This window comes from Acanthochromis polyacanthus, chromosome 10 (genome assembly GCF_021347895.1).
Source record: "Acanthochromis polyacanthus isolate Apoly-LR-REF ecotype Palm Island chromosome 10, KAUST_Apoly_ChrSc, whole genome shotgun sequence".
In the NCBI taxonomy this organism is placed as follows: Eukaryota; Metazoa; Chordata; class Actinopteri; family Pomacentridae; genus Acanthochromis; species Acanthochromis polyacanthus.
The window spans coordinates 12256488-12269261 of NC_067122.1; the positions used below are offsets into that span (position 1 = coordinate 12256488).

The 12774-nt window shown below is 40.8% G+C and overlaps 1 protein-coding gene across 2 annotated transcripts in view; it reads left to right on the forward strand.

Moving 5' to 3' along the window:
• Positions 1–12774, forward strand: part of atp8a1 (ATPase phospholipid transporting 8A1) — a 113106-nt gene that overhangs the window by 88687 nt on the left and 11645 nt on the right. For both annotated transcript variants that reach the window (XM_022199400.2, XM_022199402.2), the window contains 5 exons: positions 166–288; positions 4661–4739; positions 5878–5939; positions 6219–6275; positions 6970–7077. In XM_022199400.2, the coding sequence (XP_022055092.1) occupies positions 166–288; positions 4661–4739; positions 5878–5939; positions 6219–6275; positions 6970–7077 (429 nt within the window). The remainder of the gene's footprint in view (positions 1–165; positions 289–4660; positions 4740–5877; positions 5940–6218; positions 6276–6969; positions 7078–12774) is intronic.

Below are 12774 nucleotides of genomic sequence, written 5' to 3' on the forward strand. Positions count from 1 at the left end.
TGGAAATGATGAAGAAAGGGATCTACTATTAGTTTAAACAATTACGTATTAGGTTCAAGGTCAGATGTTTAAACGGACGTATTTTTAGCAAAACTCAAAGTCATCTGAATTCATCTTCAATTTAAAGGTAATATTGTTTTTGTGTGTGTGTTTTTTTTCACATAGATCTTCACTGCTTTGCCTCCTCTCACTCTTGGAATATTCGAGCGCTCCTGCAGGAAAGAAAATATGCTGAAGTACCCTGAACTCTACAAAACCTCCCAGAATGCAATGGGTTTTAATACCAAGGTATGCACATGTTAATGGTTTGATTGGCACTGAATCAGATTTAAATACTGTTACATTACTTTTTTGTATCATCCCCAATTTAGTGTTTGTAGTGCAGAGTTTTGGGCTGTTATCAATTCACTTCAATGTAGTTTAATTTTTAGATTATAAACTTACCAAAACATAAGCTCTGTTCACTGTACATAGTAAGGATTAGACAATATTGCTGTATGAACTCAGAATTTTATGTTATGGAGAGAAACCCAACAAATCCAACAATTCCACTTCAGCAAACACTTTAGTGACAGTGGGGGGAAAAAAACTCTTTATCTTGCTTACTTTTCTTTTTAACTTCTTTTTGCTTCTTGTCCTGTTTTTCTGCTACAGTAACATGAATTATTGTTTCTCCCATTGTAATTGCACTCTCGTTTTAACTAAGTTGGAAGGAAGAAGGACTTAATACACTTAGTGTTGTTGTGGTTTACTTTACTATTTTAATGCTGTATCACTTCTGTAAGATGACTTTGATGACTTTTGTAAGATGATGTTGGCTAATTTATACCAACGATACAAAAATTGGTACTTTTGCACCGTGTCATCAAAAGTTGAAGAATTACATGCTCCACAAAATGCATGAAAAGGTTTAGGCTTTTACAACCAATTACCATCACACTAATGACAGGAGATGTTCCTGTTGTGTTGCTGTGATGGACCGAGGCGTCTCTCGTCTCAGTGACCTGGCAGCTGCAGTTACTGGGTCTCCAGCCGTAGCCTTGTTTGGCCCGGCCTGACCTATTCTGTCTGGTTGTGGGGGCTGTCCGTTAGCTTTCCCCCACTGGTAATAAAGTTGTCTCCTCCTTTCTCCATGCTGAGCCAGAGACTCCCAGACCCTCCTCACAGGCGTGGTGACCTGGTTAGCGCCACATGGAGGTGGATTAAAGCCGGATTGGCCATGGTGGTCAGGGGCAAGGAAGGTCAGATAGGTTGAGGGGGGGATGCAGCAGAAAGAATCGGAGCACGGAGGGAATAGAGGGTGTGCTGTCATTATGTGACGGCATTTGTTGCGGAAAATTATGCAATTTGTTTAAGTGAGGGAGTTGTTTGTTCTCAGTGCAAGGCTATCAGATCACATTTAGCACACACAGGACCAGAGTGCTGTTGTCCAGTGATGTTCATTTCAACTCCACTTTATCTGACCCAGAACTCTTCGTTTCTGATTTAAGTGTCAGAAGTCTGAATAAGATTGAATCCAAATTGTTCCAAATTCCTTCAGATCAACTGTTTTGAAAGGAAAAATATGTTTCTGACCCTCATAACCAGAAATGTAGTTGGGATCTCTTTCAAACCCAATTTTTTTTTCATAGTTCTCAATTTCTGTCTTTGATGCTTTTCTTTGTTCATCAGAGAATAACATACCAGAAAATCTTCTAATGAGATGTGTTTTTTCTTTTTTTTTTTTTCTTTTTTTTTTGGGGGGGGGGGGAGGGGATATGTTATACAAAAAACAGAGTTAATTATAAACTAATTATTTCCTATTAAAATCATTAGCTGCACCCCTGCTAATGTCACACCGCTTTTAATAACTGTAAACAGAAGAGGACGTATCTCCCAGAGCTATTAATGAGAAAAGAAGAAAACAATTTGAGATTGTCATGTTAAAATGGATTAATTAGCATAATGGGGATCAGCAGGTAAATATGCAAATCCACTCAATGAATAAGAAGAAATGTAAGACCATTTTAACTCTAAATAAATGCCTTATGTTTGTAGATCAGTGTAGATTTTACAAGCTTGACAAGGCATTATCTTCATTCTGTGTATTATTAACTCTACTGCAGATTAGACAAATGTGACAACACATTTAGTTTGCCAAAATTTTGTACGAATCCTGTTTTTAGGGTGGATTTTCCCTTTTTAAAAAACTAACTTTTTTGAAGACTTCAATGAGTTGTTCATGCCAAAGAAGGATCACAAAAATATGCGTCTGATAGTTAGAAGCAAATGAGCTTCAATTTTGTTTGGGCCAGATTTTCCAAGGCCCATAAATGATGACTCGGCCAGGTCAGCAGGTTGTTTTTGCTGGCTTGTCCACTCTTTTCCCGAGATATTTTCCTTGCAGCTGGCCCGAGGCGAGGCGAGAAAATCCAGCAGGAATTTGGCCCCTCGAAGCCTGTCTTTCTGCACGCCTGGCTCTTTTGTACACAACAGATACTGTCTTTGTGAATTAAAGCTGTTTGTGTTGAGGTGCGAGAGGGGAGAGACTGAGGGTGTTAGAAGCTCAAGGCGTGGCTTCTGCTATGTTGCCCATTCACTTTTAATGACATATTCCGGACACTTGGGCCACCCCAATAAACTGTGATCCCTTTTATGTGGCCTCGGTAATTGCTGCATTTTACCAGCAACTATCACCTCTTATGCAGCACCTTTACATCTCTTCTACTCCCCCCCCCCCCCCCCCCCCCCCCCCCCCCCCCCTTCTTACCCCACTTGCTTGCAGAAGCAGGAAGGACTGGGCAGCTCTGGAAATATTTGGCTCAATATTAATTACTGGCTTTCATGCACTTCGTTTTTTTCTTTTTTTTTGGCAATTAGGACCTTCACAAAGGGCCGAATCTTTACAGGACAGACTGAGCATTCATTCGGCGGGGATCCCTAGCAACTCGCTGGGAAACAAGGGAAAGAGAATTGTGTGGCAGGAGGGGTGAAAGGGAGGATCCCACTGTGACAAATGATTATGAACATTTATTGATTTCATTAGCATTCATTATTGCAGAGAGGAAACTGGGGCTGGTTTGCACCCCCGCCGTGTTTGGGATGGGATGGTTGAGGAGGAGGCTGATGGGGAGCTGAGCCTGTCAGTGGGAGGCTAATTGGAATAAACATGTGATTGTAACATTAGTGATAATTTAATACACGTTTGACCACAGAGATGGAGGCGTGGGGGTTTGCTTTTGGCAACCCCTCAGTCAGTGTATTGGGTTTTGTGTACACAGGGTGAAGTAATCCATGGTGGGGGGTGGCTGCTGTAGGACTTTGTTTAGCTGATAGGAAAAGGTGAGGAGGTCATGCCACCGAGGCCAAGGTGTATTATAAAGGCTCTCAAAGTACAAATTAGAACTTTATGGGACTTTTTTCCTTCACTGTACCCTATTCTGGCTTTTTTACACCCTTTTCCTGGCAGAATAACAATACGACCTGAAGTAGTGCTAATATTTGTTCTAAAACGACTCAAATCTGCATAAATTTTCAGTTTTCAGGGCGTCTAATTTACCTGGAAAAAGTCATGTTTAATGTTTTGCTGACAGGTTTGCTGAAGTTGTTGAAAAGGCTGTTTCTGAAGAAAGTGAGTCTCTAACTTGTCATCGGCCAAGAAGCCAGAGATTTAAATGTGAGGTGTGCTCTTTTTAAATTTTAGCTGGTTACTCTCCGGGGTTGACAATTCTCATCTCAGAATTAACACCAGCATCTGGGCCAGCATACTGGGAGGAAAAGGAGGCACAAACGTGGAGCGTTTTTTTGGCAGAATAGATTTCACGGCTGTTTCATGCTACATCGCCCATGAGTGTTTTGTTTGGCTCTGGCGTTGCATAATGTAAATGTGAAGCAAGGTGGTTTTGAAGTGGGAATATTGATTTAAACGACTCATCCAAAGTCTGCATGCTTGCCTAGACAGACACACACGCAGACTGTGGTCCACGCCACGATTTTCCAGGCCCTTAATAATTACCATAAAAACAGTTTAATCTCCGTCAGGCCTGTCAGTCTCCCTGTGTGTGTTTCTAGTCTGATTTTTGCTTGTTTAAACTCTCCTGTCATTTATTACTACACCAGTTAAAATTCTCACATGAAAGGGCCTAAGCCTAATGAAATGTAATGAGAGGAAACCCTCACACTGGCGACACACATATTGATGCTGTATAATGTTCTTATTGTTGAGACGAGTGTGTGTATATGTAACAGTTTCTTATGATCCCTCTTTTTTAAAAATTTATTCTCTCAAATGGAGTCAGCTGTTTAAAACGTACAAGTTGAAACCTGCACATTGATTTCGTCCACTTGCCTTTCACTGTTCGTACACACACTCAGCGGCCTCTCTCTCCCCCATAACACACACAGAGGATATACAACGTGTCTGTCAGCGGGGTGGCCATTGAGCGAGGAGGCCCCAACAAAACCGCCACTTAGCCTAGCGCTGGGCTGGCACAAAGAGCCCAGGTCAGGGGTCACTTGGAAAGCTGGAGCTCCCCACACCCGTTTCTCATGCTTTCTTTTTTTTTTTCCTACTCTCCCTCTCACTCTCCCTTATTGGAATCTCCTGCCACCTCCAAACCCCCTACCCTCTCCTCCTTCTCTTACCTCCTTCCCCTCCATCCCTCTTGCCTATTTTTTGCAGGTCTTCTGGGCCCATTGTCTGAACGGCCTCTTCCACTCCGTCATCCTCTTCTGGTTCCCCCTTAAAGCCTTCCAACATGGTAAGTAGCTCCCAGAGACGACTCGGCGGGCTCAGTGGATAAAGGGAGAGGACAGTCAAACACACATACTTTGTCTTAATTAGTTCTCTCTTCAACCGTCCAGTCATGAATTGCAAACATGTGTGTTCTCTGCTCTGAGCGACATGCATTAACAAGTGGTCACGTTTGTAGCGGAGGCTCCTAAAATGGTTTTGATTGCAGTTTTTAACACTCAATTAATTTTTCGTAAATCGCTTAGACACTTTTTCCAGATAATAATTCAGTGACCCCCGGTTTGTTTTGTTTTTTTTTTTTATCCAGTGTTTTGTGTCTGAAAATGAATTCGCGTGTACTCTACAATAACTTTATTGATCCATAGAAGGTCAATTGTGCACGTTTATGCACACCAAGATGCAAAGTTTCTGTGTGTGTGTAGAGAGAATGGGGATCTTTGAGCCGGTAAGTCTTAGCTGGCCAGAGCTGAGGACCACACAAGCTTGGGCCTGCTCTCCAAACAAAGGCGCCAAGCCCCTTCACTCTGACTGACAGGCTGTCAGCAAAGCCTCAGCGCACACAAGACATGTGACCAGCCGGAAGTAAAGGGGAAAGGGAGCCTCTCTTTCTTTTTCTTCACTGGCAGTAGCACACTGTTGATATTTCAGCCACAGCCCCAGCTCAAACCTGCTTGGGCACTTGGAAGCAATATGTCTCTCTGACTCACAGTTTATTTCAATCTTATTAATTGAGGAAGTTTAAAGAAAAGTGTTGGATTCCTTTGTAACGCCAGAATAATTCATATTTTTCTCAGAGGACACAATTCTGTTCTTTGTCTTTCAGCAACAAATTAGCCAGTACATTTAATTTCTGACCATGATTAATGCGCACCAATTCCGCTTGGATGGATTTTCATACATACACTGTTTTTAATAGTTGTGAAAGACGGAATTAACATTCCAACCTCCCTCAAAGGACAGTAATGGAAGCAGGTTTTTGAGTGTGGTTTTCACTTTAAGTTCCCTGTTCCACTGCAAGAGCTTTACAACAAAGTTCACACTGTGATGTACTTAAAGTAATGTCCTGTATGTTCTGTGTGAAACCTTGAGAGATGAAGAGACACAGCACTGGCCCTAACAGCCTGTGTTGTTGATTCCCTTCACAGATACAGTTTTTGGCAATGGAAGAACTCCAGACTATCTCCTCTTGGGCAACATGGTTTACACAGTAAGTGCACCAATCTTCTTGACAGACAGTTTCTGCTGTGTTAAAGGCAGGTGTCTGAGCCAAGTGTTATCCAGTTTCAGTGAATAAACATTAGTTGTACTTCCTTTTCTTGATCCTTTTCATTTTGTCTGTTGATCTTTTCCAGTTTTTTTCTGTGATACACTATATCAAATATAGTTTCAATCCAGTTTCAGATGCTTCTGGTGCACTTCCCATGACCAGTTTGTGTTGGATTGAGACACTCTTGGTTCAGTGACATTATGATTTGTGTCTCCACAGTTTGTGGTCATCACAGTTTGCCTTAAAGCCGGCCTTGAAACTTCATCCTGGACCATGGTAAGTTGAAGCCTCTCTTTTTCTTTTTTTTTTTTGAGGTCTGTTATCTCTTTTCAATTCCTCCATTTTATGTGACCCCTGATACTTGTGACATATTTACGTCTTCTTCTTATCTCCAAATCTCTTTATGGTTTGTTCCCACTGGGCTTTTAACTGTTAACCCAGTGAAATGACATGCATGGTAGATCCTTCAAGTAAACAGACGACACTTTCTGCACACTTAAACTGAAACTCTTAACACATTTAAATCCATTTTGAAGACGTGCCTGTTCTCAGCTGCTTTTGATTAAATTATTTTAAGTTATTTTAAATCTTATTTTATGACAGTTATTTTAAACAGCCCTTGTTTTCTGACTCTTGTTTTGGATCTTTTTACTGTTCTGACCTTTTTCATGATTTCATAAATGTTTTCTTTTGTTTTTCTTTTAATAATTGTTGTCATCTTCTGTTTTAATGTCTTTGTAAAGCACTTTGAATCGCCTCGTTGTTGAAATGTGCTATATAAATAAATTTGCCTTGCCTTACACTTTACAACCCAAATGATTAAAAAATAGCAGCAAACCAGATAACATTTAGAAAAGGTTATCCCAAATACATTTTGAATAGAAAGATTTTAGTAATGCACAAATCTTTACTAAATACAGAGCCTAAACATTTCCTGTTACTTTTCTGTCCTCTGATTTCCCTCTAACAGTTCAGTCACATCGCCATCTGGGGAAGCATCGGCCTGTGGGTGGTGTTTTTCATTATCTATTCCTCCTTGTGGCCCCTCATCCCTCTGGCACCCGACATGTCAGGCGAGGTAAACACATATTTTAGTGTGTATTTGTACACATGCTTACTCTCTCTCACACAACACCTTCCTCACAGAACCAAACGAAGCTGCTAATATAATCGTCTTTTACAGAGAGATCAGCATCACCTTGTTATTCATTTTCTTCAGAGAAATTCTGGTGGGAAAATTCAGAGTTGAACTTGACACAGGTCTTTGTAAGTGGAGCCAGAGGAGTGTAAACTGTCAGACCTCTGGCTTGTGTTGCCTAATGACTTAATTGGGCCAATTTTCCCGGTGTTTGTGTTACGCTTTCCTCCCTCGGCTCTGAGTATCCACAGGTGACACTGAAACAGTGAAGCAGTCAGGAAGCAAAGCTGAGAGCAGTGACAGTGACTGATGTCCTGAAAATCTACCCAAAAATCACCAGGATCAGAAATTGACTCCAAAATGCCCCTTAAACTCATTATGCTTAAAAAAGAAATAGGCCCCTCAAGTATTGTTTACTTTTTTCCTTTTAGGCATTGTTATTTACATGTGAATGCAAATTGGGTCTTTCTGGGTCACCACAGGTGGTCAGTGGGAACCTATTGAACAGGTGACATTTCCTGATGCATTCTGGGGAGGAGACTTTGCTGTTTCTTCTTCAAAGAACAGAAACACAGTAGGAAGCTATTCAAGGAAAACTACTGGTATTATACAGCCTGCAGCAGAGGAAAACAATCCATCCCTTACAGTAAATATTGTCTTTGTAAGGGTGGTTGTGCAAACTGATCACTTTATAATGAGCATTAATGCCTCCTGAAAGGGAAAATAATGATTCCAAACAAAAAAAAAAACAGTCTGAAAGCAGGTCTTGTCTCACGAGTCACAAGTATGGAAAGATCTGGGCTTTCCTACTTATCCAGCACTGTGTAAGTCTTGTGTGTGTGTTATGTTTCAGATAATGCTGCTGGCATTTGAGTGTTCGGTAAGCTGTAAATTGTGACAGTCTATTACTGCTCTGTTGGATTGTTAGTGTGAGTTTACGCCAATGGAAGAGAAACCCCAAGCATAAAGTGGGACAATTGCCTTCAGCTCATAAGAAAGGTCTTTAAATGGGACATTTGACATGGACATTCCTGGATTAGTTAGATAAAATCTGTATTTTGCATGATTTACACATTTTTGAAACTCTCGCAACAGGTTACCTTTTTAGTTTTTGCAAGTCCTTTCTTACGTTATAGGACCTCCTTTGATAAATAAACATGTTGTCTCAACAAAACACAACTGAGATATAGAGCCAAAGACAAAAGATATCATTTGTTATTATGAAGAAGTCATATTTTGATTGAAATATACTAATTTCACTTTCTGGTGTGGAGTTGGATAAGAAGATTGATGCCACTCTCAAACCAGGATGCAAAATGAAACGCTACACCAGCAAACAGTTGGTTTCGTTTAACGTATAGATGCACTCTTGGGAAAATTAAGTTTGCTAAGATAAGAGTAAACTTTACTAATCCTTGATGAAATTCTTTCCATACCTTGTTGAAATGCTCCTTTTAATATTCTGGAAGACAAATCATGTCCACAACAAGAAGTCAACACTGTGGCTGAGCATTCCTGCCTTGAAGCTGCAGTGTGCCAATCACCACTTTAAAAACATGGCTTCTTATGTATGTTATGTCACAAACCTAAGAAACCAATCCTGTCAGCTTTCAGGGTGGGGGGTTCTGTATCATTATTCTTTAGAAGTGGTTTCCAGCTCTAGTATGTGTGGCTAAATGGCTCCAGTGTTATGATTTTCTCTTGAGTAGCATAGAGTAGTTTTACAGTGTTCGAACAGAATCTTAGGTGAGTGGAGAGGGAGACAGGGACTTCATTCATTCATTCATCTGCACATTCTAAAGAAGACAAATATCTCCATGATAACGACAACAACAAAAAAACTCTAAACATTTACCTTTGATACACTGATGTGGGTCTTTTGGGGTCAAATCAATAACCGGTGAGGGACTTGATGACTGTCAGAAGGCTGTGATTTTATTCTCCAGTAACAAAAATTAGCCTCCAGCACCTCTAAAGCTTATTTATTAACACAAGATGTCTTGTTTAATCATTGCTAGATCTACACTGTAAAACTGACACCTCTGTTTTAGAAAGGGTTATGTGCGGGATTACTTATTTGCCCGGCAACCATCAGAGACTCCGGGAAGTTATATCACCCGACACCTAGCCCCATGTTGTCATTCCACTTTTTGTTTAGACAAATCAAACAAATGAGGTTTAAAAAGCTAATCAGTGAGCTTTTGAGGTGAAGGTAGGTGGGTTTTGGTACCATCGGACTGAGCCATGATAGCGTTTTCCCCAGTTTCAGCCGAAATTAACTTGGTTGTAGCCTCATATTTACCATAGAGACATGAGAATGGTATCAATCTTCTGATCAAACTCTGCCAGAAAAATGAATGTTTCCCAAAATCTCAAGCTCTCTCTCTAGGGGATGCGTTTTTTAGTCAAATGTCCTTCATTTCTGATTAGTTGTGCTGGTTAGATGATTGTAGTTTGGGAAGATGTTTGAGGCAGATTACAATCTAATTGTCTGCCATTATCTGGCCTGACAGACGTTTCCTCACCGCACCATTACTTTTGGCATCTTATAAGTTCATGTGGGTACATGTTTGTGAATGACACAATAAATAACATAACTTAACTATACATGCACAGAAATGCTGACTGTTTTGTTCTTTTTCACTTGCTCACATACACACACAGGTGATGGGTATAGTAGCTTCATCCTATCCCCTCTCTGTGAAGCCTGATGCTTTCATCCATGCCCTACAGCACTTGACTGAAGACGGTAATGGTGTCCTGTGGGTAGTTGGTAACTCTATGCCCAGGCCTAACTCAGGGATGCCAGTACATCATCAAACAGGGACTCATCTCTCTGAAACCCGAGAAGCCATCAGAGACACAATCTCCACTTCCAAGACCTTGTAGCCTCTGAAGAGCAGGATTATTCTCAACCCTGACGCAGCCCCACATATTTCACCACGGGCTCCCCAATGTGTACGCGAAGCTTCAAAAACATATTTCTACTCCGTCCTTCCATCTATTTTCTTTTACTCTCTCAGCTTTTTCGTCTGTTCTCTTTTTGTTCACCCCTCCATGCTTCTGCCAGCTGAAAAACTGCCTCAGGGCCCACAGCATAACAGACACCAGAACTCCCGTCTCCTCCTGTTTCTGCTCTCACTCACTACCCGGCTCACCGCCTTTAGCAAAAGACGTAAAGCAGCGTTCAGCTTCATGTGAACACATTCATCAATGTCAGGCAAAATATTCTTTGGACGATTGACAAGACAGGTGCAGGATCCATCCACAAGACACGCTGAAACAACTATTCTGTATCTCACAGGTACTGCGAGACTGGCTCTATCCCAAACCACATATCTCATCCGGTTTTCACCCCACAAAAGTCTGACACAAATATCAAAAGAGAGCCTTAGATTATTCTGTTCAGGCAGTGTAATCTGCAACACTAAGCGGCTTAGCTTCACCTCAGGAGATGTCTCATGTGCACTCTGTCACACTGACCTGCTGTCTGCTGACTTGCCTCTGCTATCAACACAGCTGTCTCCAGTACACTTTATCCCTTCTCTCGCCACACTTTTCACACACACCTTTGCTGTTTTTCGGTTTCTGCTGTAAGCTGCAGCGAAGCAGCTCTCCCTCTGTCAGCCTCAAGTGCTTGTCATCAGCACATGGATTTTACACATTACAAGTGCGCATCAAATTCTTCCACAGTTTCTGCTCCGTGATAAGAACCAGTTTCTCAGAAAGAAATCACTTTACCGAGTGGTTTGTTAATGTGTAGTCTGCCAGGAAAACACTCAGGGCTGTCAGTGCCAGTCTGTGAGAAATTTATGAGATTAACAGGAATGAAAACAGTTTTTAAAGAAACGGATCAACTTAGCTATTAATCTTTATCCACTTTAATTTAAGTTTAGTTGTAGGTAGCAGTTTATCAGTAGAAACGATTTCAGGTTTCCTTTCAAAATATGTTAATCCTGCCGTTATAGATTTTTTTTCTCTTGCTTTACTTTGTCACAGTGGCACAATTTGCCTGTATGAAACAATCATCTTTGTAAAAATCAGAAGTTAAAAATGTTTAAAATACCTACATTAGGTCTTTGTATGGGAGAAAAATGCAGAAGCTACTCGGGAAGGGAGACTTCGGGCGGATCGGTTCAGTCGGTAAATGAGTGAAACACAGATACCTAATCCAAAAATGCACTTTTAAAAGACACAAGCATGGATAGAGTTTCTAAATTGTATGTGGTCATCAAGTTGTGTAGCTATCTTCATTAAGCACTTTATTGCTTTGACAAGTGACTTTCTGTTTTTACTTCATTTTTGTCAACAATTCTTCAAAGTCCACCGTTATTTAAGTATTTGTTTTTTGTGGGTGTGGTTTTGTACATGCTATCTACCAGGCAGTCACTGGAATCCACTCACTTCAAATTAGTTAGAAAACCGACCCAGAGAAGCTTGTGTTATCTATCAACTGTCATCTTTAGCTGCCAGTTTAAGTTGTTTGTTGTGTTTTGCAACATGCCTAAAAGGAAATTTGAGATTCAAAAGTTAGTTGCCAAAATTCCCCAAAACCGCAGAAACCCTGTCAGTGATGGATGCTTTTTCCGAGGTATCGGGTTTGTACGTCTTTTAGTGTAATCTACCGAACAGTACATTTCCATTTCTTCACACAAAAAACTGACACCGGTAGACAAAGACACACGACAGGTTTTATTGTCAGATTTTGCCTCAAAGTTTGTTAACAGATGAGATTACTGGCATTTGTGTTGCTACTGTCTATAGTTTTTGTAGGATGCTGAGAAAGTCGTCTGGTTTTCCGCCTGTCCTGTAACTGGTAATAACTGTGCAACTTTGAAATGTAAAGTTTAATTGACCACTCTGTATCACCGTATCTTTACGGTTCCTCTTCAAGACGTACGAGTTTGTAGTTTGAGAGTGTTGTTCTTTTTCTTCTCCCTCTGATAATGATTAATAAACCCACAACACAAGGTTAGTGTACGAACAGATTTTAATGCACAGTAAGACTTTCGAGAACAGTTCTGATCTGCTAAACACACACTGTAAATCATTTGTGTGTAGTCGGCGATGAGACTGCTGAGTGGTTTATGTAAAGAGTTTTTTTCTTTATTTTTGTAGTCGACGTCTTGCTGTCTTTGTTAGACGACACACAGCGCGCATGGAGTGGAAGAAAAATCCAACTGAGAAGGTCCTTGTTTGTTTTCTAACTTGACCTTCTTTGCGGTGGTTATTAGCTGATTTATCTCCACTAATGACATTTGTGGAATTTGTGGATTTGTCTTGTCCCAGTAAGGCTGCCTGTTTGCTCTTTATATTAGCTTTCTTGGTCATTTTTCACTCATCAGATTCTTCTGCGTTGTGCTGTTTGCACACGGTTTCTACATAACAAGCTTTAACTTTGTGTTTGCGCAAGAAAGGCTGCTGAGGATTGAAGCACCATATGGCCAAATGTATAGTTGCATCTTTCCTTGAAGCCAGTCTGGTTAGACAGGTCAGAGAATCTATGCAGATGAATCAGTTTGTCATCTGAGACAGGATGCAGCTTAGTTTCACCCTTCACCTAGCAAGAAAGTGTTAAACAAAGGAGTTCAGTGTAATCGAACAGCCAGTGTTAATATTAGCATCTTTGGGATATCC